General features: G+C 37.4%; 1 protein-coding gene across 5 annotated transcripts in view; it reads left to right on the top strand.

The window, feature by feature from the left end:
* The window catches only part of ncoa2 (nuclear receptor coactivator 2), a 337,105-nt gene that overhangs the window by 168,097 nt on the left and 152,316 nt on the right, over nucleotides 1-16,692 (top strand). For all 5 annotated transcript variants that reach the window (XM_051929406.1, XM_051929405.1, XM_051929403.1 and 2 more), the window contains exons 3-4: nucleotides 121-228; nucleotides 1,353-1,525. In XM_051929406.1, coding sequence (XP_051785366.1) covers nucleotides 140-228; nucleotides 1,353-1,525 — 262 coding nt within the window. In that variant the 5' untranslated portion in view covers nucleotides 121-139. The remainder of the gene's footprint in view (nucleotides 1-120; nucleotides 229-1,352; nucleotides 1,526-16,692) is intronic.

Raw genomic sequence — 16,692 nt, 5'->3', positions numbered from 1 at the left:
CTTATGATCGACCTACCTCATAAAAATGAATTTGAGCTATCATTTCTATGCTGAAATTAATATATGTGTAATGAAATATTTATTTTTATAAAAGAGATGTTTTTACTTTTTTGTTGTTAGTTGCTGATATGCGTTGAGGATGAGCGGCGTGGGTGAAAATTTCTCTGACCCTACAAGGGTTGAGCCCAGGAAACGCAAAGAATGCCCATCTGACCAGCTCGGACCAAGGTATAGGAAATCTTAACTTTAAGAATTAGTTCTGGATTTTTCAAATTGATCATTCTGGGTGCACAGTTAATCTAATTTTCTTGATATGTCTTTACATAAAATTAGCCACACTGAATTAATTGTAGCCCTGTTTTTGTAAGTGTAATTTTACACCTCATTTTCAGCTACTATTATTATGAGGGGCATACAGATATAAATGGGAATTTATATATGAGCTACACTTTATTGAATACAATGAAATGACTTGCACACTATTTTTCTATGTAGTTTCCTGCCACGGCAGTACACTTGTTCCAGCACTCAGGAAACTTCTTACTCCCAGAAGAGTAGAAGTCTTTTGACTGCATGTTGACCCATTCTTGCACAGCGTCAATAACCTCTTTATTCAATTTGAATTTCTTCACTCCTAAAAATTCCTTAAGTGGACTGAAGAGATCGTATGAATGACTTGCACCAATCATACACTCTAGACTGAGAGAGACACTGATTTTTAAGTCTTGAATAAATCTGAGATGGAATGACTTCTTCATTAATCAAAAATGTAATAATAATTTGCTGCACAACACTACTGTATACCTCCCGCTCCAACATGTTGATTACAATTGACAGGAAGGGGGGAAAGAACGGCTTGCACTACTAATGACAAGTTCAAACGTGCCCATGTTTGTCCAATGAGTCATGTCTACCTTGAACTCTTCATGAGAACAGAGCGTGAAAATTCCTGTTTATAATTGAATGCCCTCGTAATTTAATTATTTTTGTTTTAAATGCCTTTTGTTTGTGAAAGATTTGAATTGAGTCACATTTAGATACTGCGTATGTAAATCATTTTAGAATGTATAATGTTCTTACTGTATGTGCCTAGTTGATGGGAACATTGGTTTCTTGGAAAGAATATTTAAATGTTTATAGAGGCAGTGGGTTGGTGTTTGACAACAATCTTTACGGGAATATTTTGATTCAAGGCATTATTTGCCCTTCTGGATTTATTTTATAAATATAAATTTATGTGTTTCAGGCTTTTAGCCTGAACTAACGTTTTGTTTTTTTATTAGTTGTGGCACTTTTATTATATGCTCCATATATGTTCCATGTTAGTTATGTCTTTTTGTTTGTTTTTGCAGTCCTAAGAGAAGTGCTGAAAGACGTAATCGTGAGCATGAAAACAAATATATTGAAGAGCTTGCCGAGTTGATCTTTGCCAACTTTAATGACATTGATAACTTCAATGTAAAGCCTGACAAATGTGCAATCTTAAAAGAAACTGTGAAACAAATTCGTCAGATTAAAGAACAAGGTATGAAATTCCGCAATTTTCCCAAAGCATCTAATTAAAGTTGTAATTCATTTAGTATTTCCTAGTTTGAGCTTTAAGTTGATTTCACTCCATCTCAAATCATAAAAAATGGCAACTGTACTGTTTTTGGATCATGACTGGCTGTGGATGGGAATTTTCTTTTGTTACTGAAAACACGGTGGAAGTAATATCAAAGAGAGACAGATTTTTGACAAAGATAAGGATTCTTGGTAGAATAAGGTTTTGACATACATAGACTTTAATAAAGAATATGTAGTTAAGATTACATTTTACCCCACATTTGCTGGAAATTACTGGACCTAATGGTACGGTGATAATTTTTCCTAACCATAGATTAAACTGTACTCAGTTATAGAAAAATGTATATACTGTAGTGTTGTAATCTAAGTGTCACTCACTAAAAGGAATGTACGTGGCTCTTAACAGTTTTTGATTTTAGACTCTATGATCTTTTGTAACTGTTTAAAATATTATTAGGTTATAAAGTATTGGCAATTGCATAGTGGCTAAAATTTTGCAATTCTTCACTGAGATTGGTAGCAGGGTATTCCAGGATTGGGAACACTTTGTGTTTTCTCTCATTGTGCATGCGAGTTTCCTCATACAGTCCAAAGACATTTAGTTAGGATAATTTTTCAATTACTTGTTCTCAGTGTTACCTTATTTTTGAGACAACCAGTTATCTTTAAACAAAAAAGAAAAATTTTACATATTGCACAACATTTACACATTTTTATGAATTGCTAGGTGGCTTCGCTTGCCATACCCCCAACCCCCACCCCACCGCTACGTGCCGTAGTGAAGAGGGGGGCTGGTTGCTTGCTCCTCCAAAAACCCCTCTTAAACTGAGATATAATGGGAAACAGTTTTTTTTTTTTTATTATTTATTTTTTTGCCTCCTGTTTGCTCGATATGCCGTGCCGCATGATCTCCATCCCGTGCGGCACTTCGAACATTTAAAAGCCTGTACAGCAGCTGTCCTATTCTTTGTCTTTTATTTCCGGCCCAAGATGTGGTTAAATCTCTTGGCACAAAGTCCCATCTCGCGGGGCGTGAGTTCTTGATATTTTTTAGTTTATAATATTAAAACTGAATTAGAATCGGAAAACCTAACACCACATTAAAGTTTGATAAATTCTGAAAAGAATGATACCAAACATATATATGTAGGTTTTAAAATAAGCCTAATTTAAAATGTGACATAAAAAGTCACATAAAATCGTTGCACTTTTAGGCTTAGGATTTTATATATATATATATCTATCTATCTATATATATCTATATCTATATAAATCTATATAAATCTCTATCTATCTATCTATCTATCTATCTATCTATCTATCTATCTATCTATCTATCTATCTATCTATCTATCTATCTATCATATATATATATATATATATATATATATATATATATATATCTATATATATATATCTATATATATATATCTATATATATATATCTATATATATATATATATATATATATATATATATATATATATATATATAGATATATATATATATATAGATATATATATATATATATAGATATATATATATATATAGATATCTATATATATATATATAGATCTATATATATATATATAGATCTATATATATATATATAGATCTATATATATATATATAGATCTATATATATATATATATAGATCTATATATATATATATATAGATCTATATATATATATATAGATCTATATATATATATATAGATCTATATATATATATATAGATCTATATATATATATATATAGATCTATATATAGATATATATAGATCTATATATATATATATATCTATATAGATCTATATATATATATATCTATATATATATATATATATATATATATATATATATATATATATATATATATATCTATATATATATATATATATATATAGATCTATATATATGTCTCATGAGGGAGCGAAGCGAGTGCAGAAAAAAAAAAGCAGAGGATGTTTTGCGCATTATCACTGAGTCGGACTCTGGACTCCACAGATTACCAGCCGCTGGACTACTTCAGGCTGTTCTTTCCTGAAGCTGCCTTTCAGCTACTGTCAAACGAGACAAACAGGTATGCAGAGCAATTTTTTGAATCGAGGGCTGTGCTTACATCGCATTCTCATTTTTCAAACTGGAATCCCACAACAAAACATGAGATGAAGGGCTTTGTGGCATTACAAATATAGATGGGACTAGACTGGCGATATAAGTTCAGGGAGCATTGGTCCAAACGTGCTTTGTCCCCTGGTGGCTTTGGACAGGTTATGTCGCGTGATGATAGGTACGTGATGCTGCAAAGTGATTGTGAGCAACTGAGCTTAATAAATTCTGACACTAGCAATGAGGAGTTCTTGGGGTTTCCATAAAACTAGAAGAGTGCTTGAAACTTAAAGTCTCTCCTTATTTGTTAATGACAGTGATGATATTTCTTAATACCGCTGTTGAATTTACATGGTTGAAATATTATTCTGCTATATTTTATTAAACATATTAGTGCACCATTTGGTTCAGAATATTTTTTTTCTTGTTTTCATCCTCTAAACCTAGGTGCGTCTAATGGTCAGGTGCGTCTTATGGTGCAAAAAATACAGTATATATATATATATATATATATATATATATATATATATATATATATATATATAATAATCTGTTTTAAAAGTTGTAGCATTTTTGTAAAAAGAATTTTGTAACAATGAGTCATATGAAAATATAGTGTAATAGAATGCAATGACATGTATTGATAGAGTATGTAAAATCAATTTTTGAATTACATTTGTAATATAATTTGGTTAAAAAAACAGTTACCAAATAGGCTTATGGTGACTGAAACAGCTTTCTTGAACCTGAAGTGAAGTAAAAGCTCTATCAGTTTAGTTAGTGTTTGCATTTGTTGAATGTGACATGTCTATTACTAGTAATATATTATAGTTTGTATAATGCATAATTTTTGAAAGAAGTACACAATTTAAGATTTGGCTTGATTGAGAGTTACCAGCTCTGTGTTGCTCCAGTACCTTGTACTGGAGTTATGTTTTGTGGTTAAGAGCAGCTATCAGCCTAGTAAAAGATGAAAATAAGGAGAAATAACCTCTCAAGATAAATTTGAAACAGTAAAGGAATCAGTAATTGAAGTAGCATAGAATGTTTCTCTTTTAAGTAAGGTGTTATGAAATCTTGCCAGTGCATTTTAAATGGCAATTTTTTAATTTGTACGATGCACGTTAGTTAAGATGGCTTAATGGTAATGCCAAATGACACATTCCTTTACAGGTATACAAAATTTAAAAAAAATACACTGCAAGGAGAATTGTTTCTTTTGGACAGACATGACAATGATAATAGGTGCTTTCACATTTTATGCTAACGTATTCTAATATGGGATCAGGAGTCTCACATATGACATAAGAATTTCTCTATATTAGAACAATACAAGCAAATAATTAACATACAATGTACTGTGAAAGTTTGTTGAAGAAAATAAAACTGCATGTTTTACTTTCCAGTGCAGACATTTTGAATGGTGATTATTCTTTTACTACTTAAATTCTGTTTGTTCACATCTATGTATTGCCTTGACTTGTAAGAGCAAACAAGCGCACACTCAAATCATATCATACGGTCCAGTCCCACCCTCTGAAAATGGCATCTATCTGCCACTCCAGCTGCACAGGTCCACAGCAGTGAGGATACTGCAAGCCAGTTCATCTTCTGGAGAACAGCGCATTATGGCCGTAGTTGTGTAACTGACGCTTCCTCACAATGCAGGTAATGTGCCTCATTTGGGGCTATGTGAGCAACTGCTTGTTTGACACAAAGTCAAATCAGTGATACCAAAGGATTTTCCAAAAAGACACAGTACCGAAGGATTCTAGTCTTCATCTCAGGTCACTGGATAGCATCTAAGTCTCCCAACCATATAGCAAAACAGTGAGCACCAGGACTCTAAAGACTTGGGCATTCATCCTTTTGCAGAGATTTTGGGCGCACCACACACTTCTTTCCAGTGATCACATGACCCTCATCTCCTGCTCACACGCATCTGACTTCAAAGGAAAAGTCACCAAAGACATGAATGTCGCTTCTGAGCTAAGTATATCTCTTGACAAGGTTGAAATTCCCTCTAGAGACACACTACTGATGGTTGTGCCCAAGAGGCCATTACAGTAATCCCTCCTCCATCGCGGGGGTTGCGTTCCAGAGCCACCCGCGAAATAAGAAAATCCGCGAAGTAGAAACCATATGTTTATATGGTTATTTTTATATTGTCATGCTTGGGTCACAGATTTGCACAGAAACACAGGAGGTTGTAGAGAGACAGGAACTTTATTCAAACACTGCAAACAAACATTTGTCTCTTTTTCAAAAGTTAAAACTGCGCTCCATGACAAGACAGAGATGACAGTTCCGTCTCACAATTAAAAGAATGCAAACATATCTTCCTCTTCAAAGGAGTGCGTGTCAGGAGCACAGAATGTCACATAGATAGAGAAAACAATCTCTAGCAAACAAATCAATAGGGCTGTTTGGCTTTTAAGTATGCGAAGCACCGCGGCGCAAAGCTGTTGAAGGCGGCAGCTCACACCCCCTCCGTCAGGAGGTCAGGAGCAGGGAGAGAGAGAGAGAGAGAGAGAGACAGAGTTTGTTTTTCAGTCAAAAATCAATACGTGCCCTTCGAGCTTTTAAGTATGCGAAGCACCGTGCAGCATGTCGTTTCAGGAAGCAGCTGCACAAAAGATAGCAACGTGAAGATAATCTTTCAGCATTTTTAGACGAGCGTCCGTATTGTCTAGGTGTGCGAACAGCCCCCCTGCTCAACCCCCCTACATCAGGATCAGAGAAAGTCAACGCAAGACAGAGAGAAAAGTAAGCAATCTAGCTTCTCAGCCATCTGCCAATAGCGTCCCTTGTATGAAATCAACTGGGCAAACCAACTGAGGAAGCATGTACCAGAAATTAAAAGACCCATTGTCCACAGAAATCCGCGATATATATTTAAATATGCTTACATATAAAATCCGCGATGGAGTGAAGCCGCGAAAGGCGAAGCACGATATAGCGAGGGATCACTGTAAAGGTCTGGATATTGGATTTTATCCAGGACACTCTGAAGCCCAGACTTTCCTTGCTCAGTCTCTCAAGATTAAAGCCTCCATTGACAATATGAAGATCACAAGTCAAGATCAGTGAATCTCTTTTCTCCAACAGATACCCCACAGCAGCTGGACCCCATGACCCTGCCCAACACTCAGTCCATGCAAGCATTGAACAGAGTAGGAGCAAGAACACACCCCTGACAAACCCCAGAATCAACTGGGGAAAATGGAGTTTCTGCCTCCACTCTGCAGGCCAGCCAAAATGTCCAGCAACTTCAAGGGGACCCTGCAAGGTCTCAGATGTCCCACGGAGCAGTTCAATAAACTGTGTCGATCTGTACAAAAATTGACAAAGGCTGCAAAGTAACTCTGCCGATATTCACATTTGCACTCAATGAGAACCCTCAGTGTCAGGATGTGCTTTATGCTGGACATCTTAACCAGATAGCTCAAGTCACTGATAGGTGATCCTATTGATGATGACCTTGGCCAAGGACTTTACCAGGCACCGAGAGCAGTGTTATCCCCTTGTAGTTGTCACAATCTAAGCAATCACCTGTCCCTTTCCAGATAGAGACTAAAATCCTGTTTTCTAGTCAGTTGGGATGACGCTTATCTCCCAGATGGAAGCAAAGATTGGTTGCAATGCCAGAAGGACCACCAGGCTAGTTCACCCTGGATACCATGTATCCCTGCAGCCTTTCCTACCCTTAGTTGGTTCACCACCTGTGCAATCTAAGTGATATTGGGTTGTTCACAGCTAATTGGAGGATCAGCCTCAAGAACCATGGACCCAGAGATGTCCAGTGACCTAGTCTGAGGATCGGCTTTAAACAGCTGCTTAAAGTAGCCAGCCCAGTAGGTCACAACTGCAGTGTCATCTGTAAGGACCATTCTTAGGAACAGATTGAGATGTGCATAATGCTTTGATTCCTCTGTAAGCAGGATGTGAGTCACTAGACCATAAATGGTGTGTGACTTTCTCAAAGACTCCTCTGACAAAAGTCTCCCAATCTACCCTCTGAGCCCTTGCAACTATCCTTCTAAGTTCCTGATACAGACCGGAGTTGCCATCAAGTCATGCACTGCGACTCCTCTTGATGATATCCAGGGTGCCCTGCGAGATGAAATATCTCCTTTTGGGAACACCAGTAACACAACCCTCTGTAACCTTCAGGGTCTTGTCACAGAAAGGTCTCTCACATCACATTAGGATTGTCAGTTCACTTAAATCTGCAAGTTCCTCTAACAAACTGTGTGCAAAACCCATTAGAAACAGCTGATCTTGGAGTTGGATCGGGTTCAGCCTCATTTTTCTAGTAGGTGGCAGCCTACTGGACCTAAGCTATGTCTTTAGAGTAGCAACAAGAAGAGTGTGGTCAGAATTCAAAAACTGGGCAGCTAGGTAGACCCTGCAGTTCTGTAGGAACCTCCAGCGTCTACTCACGAGGATGTGATTGATCTTTTTCACTGCACTACCAGTGTTGGAGTACCAAGTCCAAAGATGTGGCTCAGGGTGCTGGAATCGGGATCCAGCAATCCACAGCTCCTGACCTTGGGCAAAGTCGAAGAACATGGAGCCACTTTCACCACTGTTGCCGTACCCATGTGGACTGACACATTCCTCATAGCCAGTGTTGTCAGTGCCAGTGGTCGCATTGAAGTCACCCATGACCAGAGGAGTGTCACCTTACGGGCACCCATTAACCACTGAGTGAAGTTACAAAAATAAGGTTTCCTTCACAGAGACATCACACACCGTGGTTGGATCATACACTGAGACAGCAGACAAGGCACCTAGAAAGTGCCGTAATCTGCGTCTCATAATATTCTCGTTGAAAAGAATGACATTGGACACCATCGGATGCAGCCGATCTGCCTCATCAACAGCTGTTCCTGAGTATGATGGCCATTAGAATGACAAGACCAATAAAAGGTGTACCCATCTACAGAGATTTGGCCTCTCTGCCTATGCTAAAACATGTGTAGTAAACTCCCACCAGATTAAAATTAAGAGTGTTTAGTTCTTGTCGCTTGATCGCAATATTTTTTTATACCACTGAAGCACAATTGTTTACACATATGCATTATAATTTCAATAGGATATAAGTTCGCAAAATAAGTTTCTGTTGTAATGACTTTTTTCAGTGGTTATTGTCTTGCTGTCTATAGAACAGAGACAGCAATTCACATGTGGGCCGCAGTATTCAGTATCAATAGTGCTTGGTGGTGACTTAGTGAGGTGAAGCTATGCCCCTGGAGGAAGATGGGCAGCTTTAGTGAAGCACACAACTGATCTTTTAAAATGGCTGAATTTCACAACAATGTTTTGCTTTGTTGCCTTCTTAAAATGACATGAATGTTTTTTTGCAGTATGTATGCAATATCAAGACATGGTTCAATATTCTAACAATTTTGGCTTGAACAATTGATGTGTTCATTAAGCTTTAAGGCTTTTTTCACATTGGGACCCCATGCTCATTAGCTTCATTGTAAAATGTAAGAGCAGGCCTTTTACATTTAAAAAATGTATAAAATGATTCACTTTAAAAACTCAATTTTCATGTAGCATTTTAATATGTACTATGACTAGCTGTGTTACCCAAAGTTACTGATTACTTTTTCTCACTCAAAAGCACTGTCCTTTTACCTTATCACATTCTGAAAAACAGCATCTCTACCACCTATAGAAAAAATTGTGGCTCATTCTGTTCAGTTTGTCTTGGCTTGGTTCTTTTATAGGTTAATTTGTGGTGTGTCAGACAACTCTTCCACTTTGTTTTTGATTGGTATTATGAATTAAATTAATATATGCAAGTGGACAGAGTTGTTGGTTTTTTTAAAAATCGCATTGATTTAGACAAAAAAAAAATGTAAGTTTCAGTTTATCGCAGATTTCTCCTATGTAACACACACTCACTCCACTGAAGCGACCAACAACACTGCACAATATTTACCACAATTTTTAACTGTGCTTGATTCACTAATGGCAAAACACACCCCTTCAGATGCTGCCTGTTTTGTCATTGAGCAACTTAAAAAGGTAAAACTGGGTCCCAGGGCCACAAAGGTTGAGAAATACTGCTCCAGGATAAATGCAGTAATTCTGCAAGACAATGAAATTGCTATCCTAAAGTATCCCAGAGTGGTTCAGGGAGAAAAGAAAAATGCAGTAGTTGCTACCTGTGACATGCCACATTTATTTATGCTGTTATTTAAACTTGGAGCACTAAAGAAGTTATCTGGTATAGTGGATACTAGATAGTAGTTGGGATACTCAAAAGTAGTTGGGAGTCCCCGCTTTGGCAGGTTGCAGATGATTTTTGACTTTGCCATGCCTTGCTCCTTTCACTTCACTTCTTTAGATGGCTCTCTTTGGCATAAAGTGGCACACCCCAATTATCTGTGAAATTGACATTAGTGCAGTGGTGAAATGGGGAATGCAGTGCATTAGATTATCCCATTTGCTAGAGCATTATATCAATAAATAAATGTCAAATAATTTTGTATTTTCATCCTCGCCAAATTTCAGTCACATTCATTAAGGAATTTTTAAGATTTTGGATTTATTAGTTTTTCTATGGCGGGTTTTTAACCTTTGTTAGTAAATACCTACTGCCCTAGATGTACCATCCAGGCAAATTTGAGCTTTTTAATTCAATGGGAAATAGTGTTTTTGTCAGTCAACTTTGTATTTTCAATAGAGAGAGGGAGAGAGCGAAAGATCATGAAGTAGTAACTTTGACTTGAAAAATGCCAAACATCCTTTAAAGAATCCGGTAAGAATCTGTTTTACTTCATCCAACCCTTTACACATAAAGTTTAAACATTACTTTTAATTATTATTTAAACTGCAACATCTACAGGTAGTTGACCCTATTGCATCTATGTGTTAATATTTTTCTGTGAACTATTTTTGAAAAGTTAGCTTTCTTCAAACCCTTTATCACCTGCAGTTACCCTCTGTCTCTTTCTCATTCTCTCCATCTCTCTCTCTCACTTGTGCTCTCTATTTTTTTTCCCTGAATTGAAAGTTTTGGTAGCTTTGTCTTTGTTTTCTAATTTAGGCAGCGGTATGCACAAATGCGAGAAAGAATATTTGGGTTGGAATGATGATGATGCAAAATTTTGTTTGTGATTCACAGGTTTAAGAGTTATGTATTAGAATTAAGTGAGTCACATCAGAAATGGCTTCAAATTGCAGATATAGCCTTTCCTTATGTTAAACGTTGGTAGGTTGAAGATTTGAATATACAGTCATATGAAAAAGTTTGGGAACCCTTCTCAGCCTGCATAATAATTTACTCTACTTTCAACAAAAAAGATAACAGTGGTATGTCTTTCATTTCCTAGGAACATCTGAGTACTGAGGTATTTTCTGAACAAAGATTTTTAGTGAATCAGTATTTAGTTGTATGAAATTTAAATCAAATGTGAAAAAGTGGCTGTGCAAAAATGTGGGTTCCCTTGTAAGTTTGCTGATTTGAATGCATGTAACTGCTCAATACTGATTACTTGCAACACCAAATTGGTTGGATTAGCTCGTTAAGCTTTGAACTTCATAGACAGGTGTGTCCAATCATGAGAAAAGACATATTTAAGGTGGTCAGTTGCAAGTTGTGCTTCCCTCTGACTCTCCTCTGAAGAGTGACAACATGGGATCCTCAAAGCAACTCTAAAAGATCTGAAAACAAAGATTGTTCAGTATCATGGTTTAGCGGAAGGCTACAAAAAGCTATCTCAGAGGTTTAAACTGTCAGTTTCACCTGTAAGGAATGTAATCAGGAAATGGAAGGCCACATGCACAGTTGCTGTTAAACCCAGGTCTGGTAGGCCAAGAAAAATACAGGAGCGGAATATGCACAGGATTGTGAGAATGGTTACAGACAACCCACAGATCACTTCCAAAGACCTGCAAGAACATCTTGCTGCAGATGATGTATCTATACATCGTTCTATAATTCAGCGCAATTTTCACAAAGAACATCTGTATGGCAGGGCGATGAGAAAGAAGCCCTTTCTGCACTCACGCCACAAACAGTGTCACTTGTTGTATGCAAATGCTCATTTAGACAAGCCAGATTCATTTTGGAACAAAGTGCTTTGGACTGATGAGACAAAAATTGAGTTATTTGGTCATAACAAAAAGCGCTTTGTATGGCAGAAGAAAATTCCATTTCCAAAATTCCATTCCAAGAAAAACACCTGCTACCTACCTACTGTCAAATTTGGTGGAGGTTCCATCATGTTGTGGGGCTGTGTGGTTAGTTCAGGGATTGGGGCCCTTGTTAAAGTCAAGGATCTGATGAATTCAACCCAGTATCAACAAATTCTTCAGGATAATGTTCAAGCATCATTCACAAAGTTGAAGTTACGCAGAGGTTGGATATTCCAACAAGACAATGACCCAAAACACAGTTCGAAATCTATAAAGGCATTCATGCAGAGGAGAAGTACAATGTTCTGGAATGGCTGTCACAGTACCCTGAATTGAATATCATAGAAAATCTATGGGATGATTTGAAGCAGGCTGTCCATGCCATCAAATTTAACTGAACTGGAGAAATTGTGTATGGAAGAATGGTCAAAAATACCCATCCATCCAGAATTCAGACACTCCTCAAAGGCTATAGGAGGAGTCTAGAGTCTATTATAATTACAAAAGGAGGCTCAACTGAGTATTGATGTAATCTCTCTGTTGGAGTGCCCAAATTTATGCACCTGTCCAATTTTGTAATGCATATTGCATATTTTCTGTTAATCCAATAAACTTAATGTAACTGCAGAAATACTACTGTTTCCATAAGGCATGTCATATATTAAAAGGAAGGTGCTACTTTGAAAGCTCAACCAATGATAAACAAAAATCCAGAGAATTAAGAGGGGTTCCCAAACTTTTTTTCATATGACTGTATCCTTAATTTTGTGCCTGTTTTTTATATATAGTTATTGACCCACCTTAGTTTAAATGGAAACTCTAAACTGGCATGATTTAAGTAACTGTGAGTATGTGCTTGAACATGCCCTGTGGTTAACAGACATCCCTTCTAAACTGATTCCATCCTTGCACCTGAAATTGGGAGGATAGACTCCAGCCCCAGTGACCTATATAATATGGATTAATCAGGATAAGAAAATTGGTATTAAATAGAACAGTGGCACAGTAAGCAAAAAATTGGATGGTCAAGTTATAGTTTTTCTGCATGATGTCAGATGTCAACAGGAATCTTTCCCTGAAAGTATGAATTAAGGTTACTGTCATATACATGCGTAAGACCAGAGATTTGACTTGAACTCCACCTTAATGAGTTAGTTATCCTAAGTGCTATGTTATGATTTGCACCAGTTACATTTGCAATCTTCAGGAAATTATTGTTATTACCAGACTGATCTGAACTTGCATACAGTGGATAAAAGGATATGGCACATCTGCATTTGTCCTTATAATGTTAACTCCAGCTTCCTGTTTCCATGGTCTATCTAGTCCTATCTTTGTTTTAAAAATTCTGTGTTGCTGACTAGAACATTTCACACAATGGATAGAATCATCATCATAAATTATCACGCCACTGCCGAATCCAGGTAAGAGCGGCGTCATTAACAACCTTAAGATTCTCATCAGTATATGCAGGGCCTCGGGAACATTCATGGAGAATGTGGTCCATTGTTTGGGTGGGCTCACGACAGGGACATTCACGCTTGTTGTGAGGCCCCATCTAAATAGGTTGTCTCTTGTTTTGCCCACCTTTGACCTAGCTCGGTTAAGTGCGACCCATTATTTCCTAGATAGGGATGTTCCATTGGGTACATGCTCATGAGGTGTAGGAAGAGCTTCATTGGGTCAGTCAGTCTCTCGCCACCTCTCAAGCCTATGTTTTGTGGACTGCTTTGGATTAAGAGGTTCCACTGTAGTGAAACTCCAACAAGAAGGTAGTCTGCGATTTACCTCCTGGTGATGAAGTGGGTGTCTGGAGTCCATCAGTTGCTTGAGCCTTTCTATTCTTGAACTACTTTCTCATCGTATATGGAGGGGTGCGATCCCAGTCAGCCTGTATAAAGCTGGAAGGTACATTGTTCGTAATGTGCTTGCACTATTTAGCTCAGGGTCAACCTTGTTGGCATGGGTTGATCTAGCCCACACTGGTGCACAATACTCTGCTGTTGAAGAACAGAGTGCCATGGCCATTGATCGCAGGGTCTTGGGGTCTGCTCCCCAGGATGTGTTTTGGAAAGCCAAATGGGAGAAATTTACAACAGACCTGGAAGCTGACATTTTAAATATCAGACCCATCCCACAGTGCTATGCAGAGTTCCAGCATACTGTATGGGAGTGCTCTAAAAGTAACATCCCAAGGGGCTGTAGGAAAGAGTACATCTTAGGCCTCAGCAAAGAAACCAAGGCTCTTTACAGAGATTATATTCAAGCATATAATGAGGACCCCTTTGCTGAGAATTCAATAGAGCTCGGGGAAACCCTAATAACCTTGTTAAGTGGGGAAAGGAAAGATTGGTGGAAGGAAGTCATAATGAACATTGATATGAGTAGTAATAACATAATGGCCTGGGCTACAATTAGGAAACTAAATTCTGATAAACCTCCCAAACGTACAGCAGCTGTAACAGCTAATGAGGTGGCACACTAGTTGTTACTCAATGGGAAACCACCAAGTAAGGAAAAAGGTTATCTCAAGAAAATGAAAAAAAGGCATGGGTCGAGTCATGAACACCAGTGACAACCACTTTGATCCATTTGTCATAGAAGAACTGAATAACGCTTTAAAACAACTGAAGCCTGGTAAAGATGCTGGATTAGACGGGATTACAACAGAGATCATACAGCACTTTGGTGATAAAACTAAACAGTGGCTTCTCAGTAGTACTACTGAAATCTGAAAAAAAAAAAAAAAAAAACCAAAAGATCCAAAAAGTTACCGCCCAATTTCACTGTTATGCATCTTATATAAGGTATATGAAAGGATGATGCTGGCATGCATATCCACAACCATCAAGGATCAAATGTCACCAGACCAAGCGGGCTTTCGCCCCGGTCGATCCTGTTGTGGCCAAGTCTTAAACCTAACTCAACACATTGAAGATGGGTTTGAGCAGAAACTAATTACAGGGTCCGTGTTTGTAGACCTTTCCGCTGCCTATGATACAGTGAACCACAGAGCACTTCTTTTCAGATTTGCTAGAACCATACAGAACAGTCCATTAGTTCATATAATTGAGTCTGTACTGGTCAACAGAAGGTTCTACGTACAAATGGATGGTAAAAAGAGTCGCTGGAGAAATCAGAAAAATTGACTTCCTCAAGGTTCAGAGCTGGCTCCTGTTCTGTTCAATATCTATACCAACGACAAGTCTGTGTTCACCAACATTAGGAGGTTCATTTATGCAGATGATCTCTGCTTAGCCTCCCAGTCTGTTTCCTTCCAAGATATCCAAAAGAGACTTACCAATGCCCTCAACAACCTCTGAGTATTACACTAAATGGTTCCTTAATGCCAACCCAGGGATGACACAGGTCTGTGCCTTTCATCTTAACAATAGACAAGCAAACACAACTCTAGAGATCAGGTGGAATAACGAAGTACTAAAGAACACAAACATCCTGTTTACTTGGGCATCACTCTGGACAGGACACTGTCTTTTAAAGAACATATATTTTTAAACTCAAAAGGAAGATATCCAGCAGGAATAATCTTAGCAAGCTAGCAAACACATCCTGGGGAGCAGACCCTAAGACCCTGCGATCAACGGCTATGGCACTCTGTTATTCAACAGCAGAGTATTGTGCACCAGTGTGGGCTAGGTCAACCCATGCCAACAACGGATGGAATGTGCGGAAATGATATTTCAAGCTTTTTTGGGGGGGGGTTAGAGCCAAGGGGGTTCTGTGTTAGCCCAAAATGATGTATTCATCCAAGCATACTTAATATGCACTAAAGCTTTTCATATTTCATATATAGATAGATAGATAGATATACAGAAGCCTTTCTCATTTTCTTTGAGAGTGTGTATACGAGTGCACTTTTGTCTGTGTGAAGCCATTTTCACACACAGGTGGACTACTTTGGTTTGAATCCTGGTGTACCCGATGTTTAATTTTTTAGTTTTCACTTCACTTCTTAATACATTACCTTAAAAAAATAAAGTGGACCCTTACTGAAAAGTAAATCCCTTGGTGCCCATTTTCATGTTGTTTTTGTTTACATTATCCATGCATAATTAAAGATAATTATGGCATGGCTACAAATTGAGTAATTGGTCTCTTTCCGTCTGTAATTAAAAGTCATATTTTTGGTTAAAGTTATTTGCTTGCTTCTGTTTCAATATTTACATGGCCTGAATATGGAAGGGGTCATGTTTGTATATTAACACATGTAGCATACATCATAAACAGAAAAGTTGTCAGTTCTTGAAATAATCTTTGGGATGCATTATTGGGAGCTTATTGTCTAATAGATTAAGATTGTGGTTGGAATTTTTTGTCCTGCTGTCAACAGGTTTAATTCATTAAGTTTAAATTGCAGTATCATTTATATCCACAAGATGGGGTAGAAAACTAGGAGAGTTATCTTACACAAGTGTGCTTTTACATAGTTCTCCTTTATTGTATTTCAGGGATAATGTCTGCCCATAACATGTTAAATTCAGCTTTACCTGCCTGTTTGTGCTTGCCTGATATCAAGCATATCAGCAATGTTATAATAAATGGAATAAAATAAAGGTGGTGGGATAAGGTTAGGCCAAGAGATAAATGTGTATTTTTTGGCAGTTGGATAAATGAATGTGTTTACGATAAATGTAATTCCTTAATATGGTTTCTTGCAACTTCATCTCTGTATAAGTGGTATCCAATCTAGGACCAGTGGGTTGATTAAGCTTGTTTAATTGAGTGTGTCTGTACTGATAGTGATATTTCCATCAATGTGTCTTTATTTTAAATGCTGATCTCTTGTCATGTTCTATATAAAAACATGATAGTCTTGTTTATAGAACTAGTGAAAAATAC

Source organism: Erpetoichthys calabaricus, chromosome 6 (assembly GCF_900747795.2).
Source record: "Erpetoichthys calabaricus chromosome 6, fErpCal1.3, whole genome shotgun sequence".
Lineage (NCBI taxonomy): Eukaryota > Metazoa > Chordata > Cladistia > Polypteriformes > Polypteridae > Erpetoichthys > Erpetoichthys calabaricus.
The sequence above is the reverse complement of the archived record's forward strand: the minus strand, read 5'-3'. Positions and strand labels throughout refer to the sequence as shown.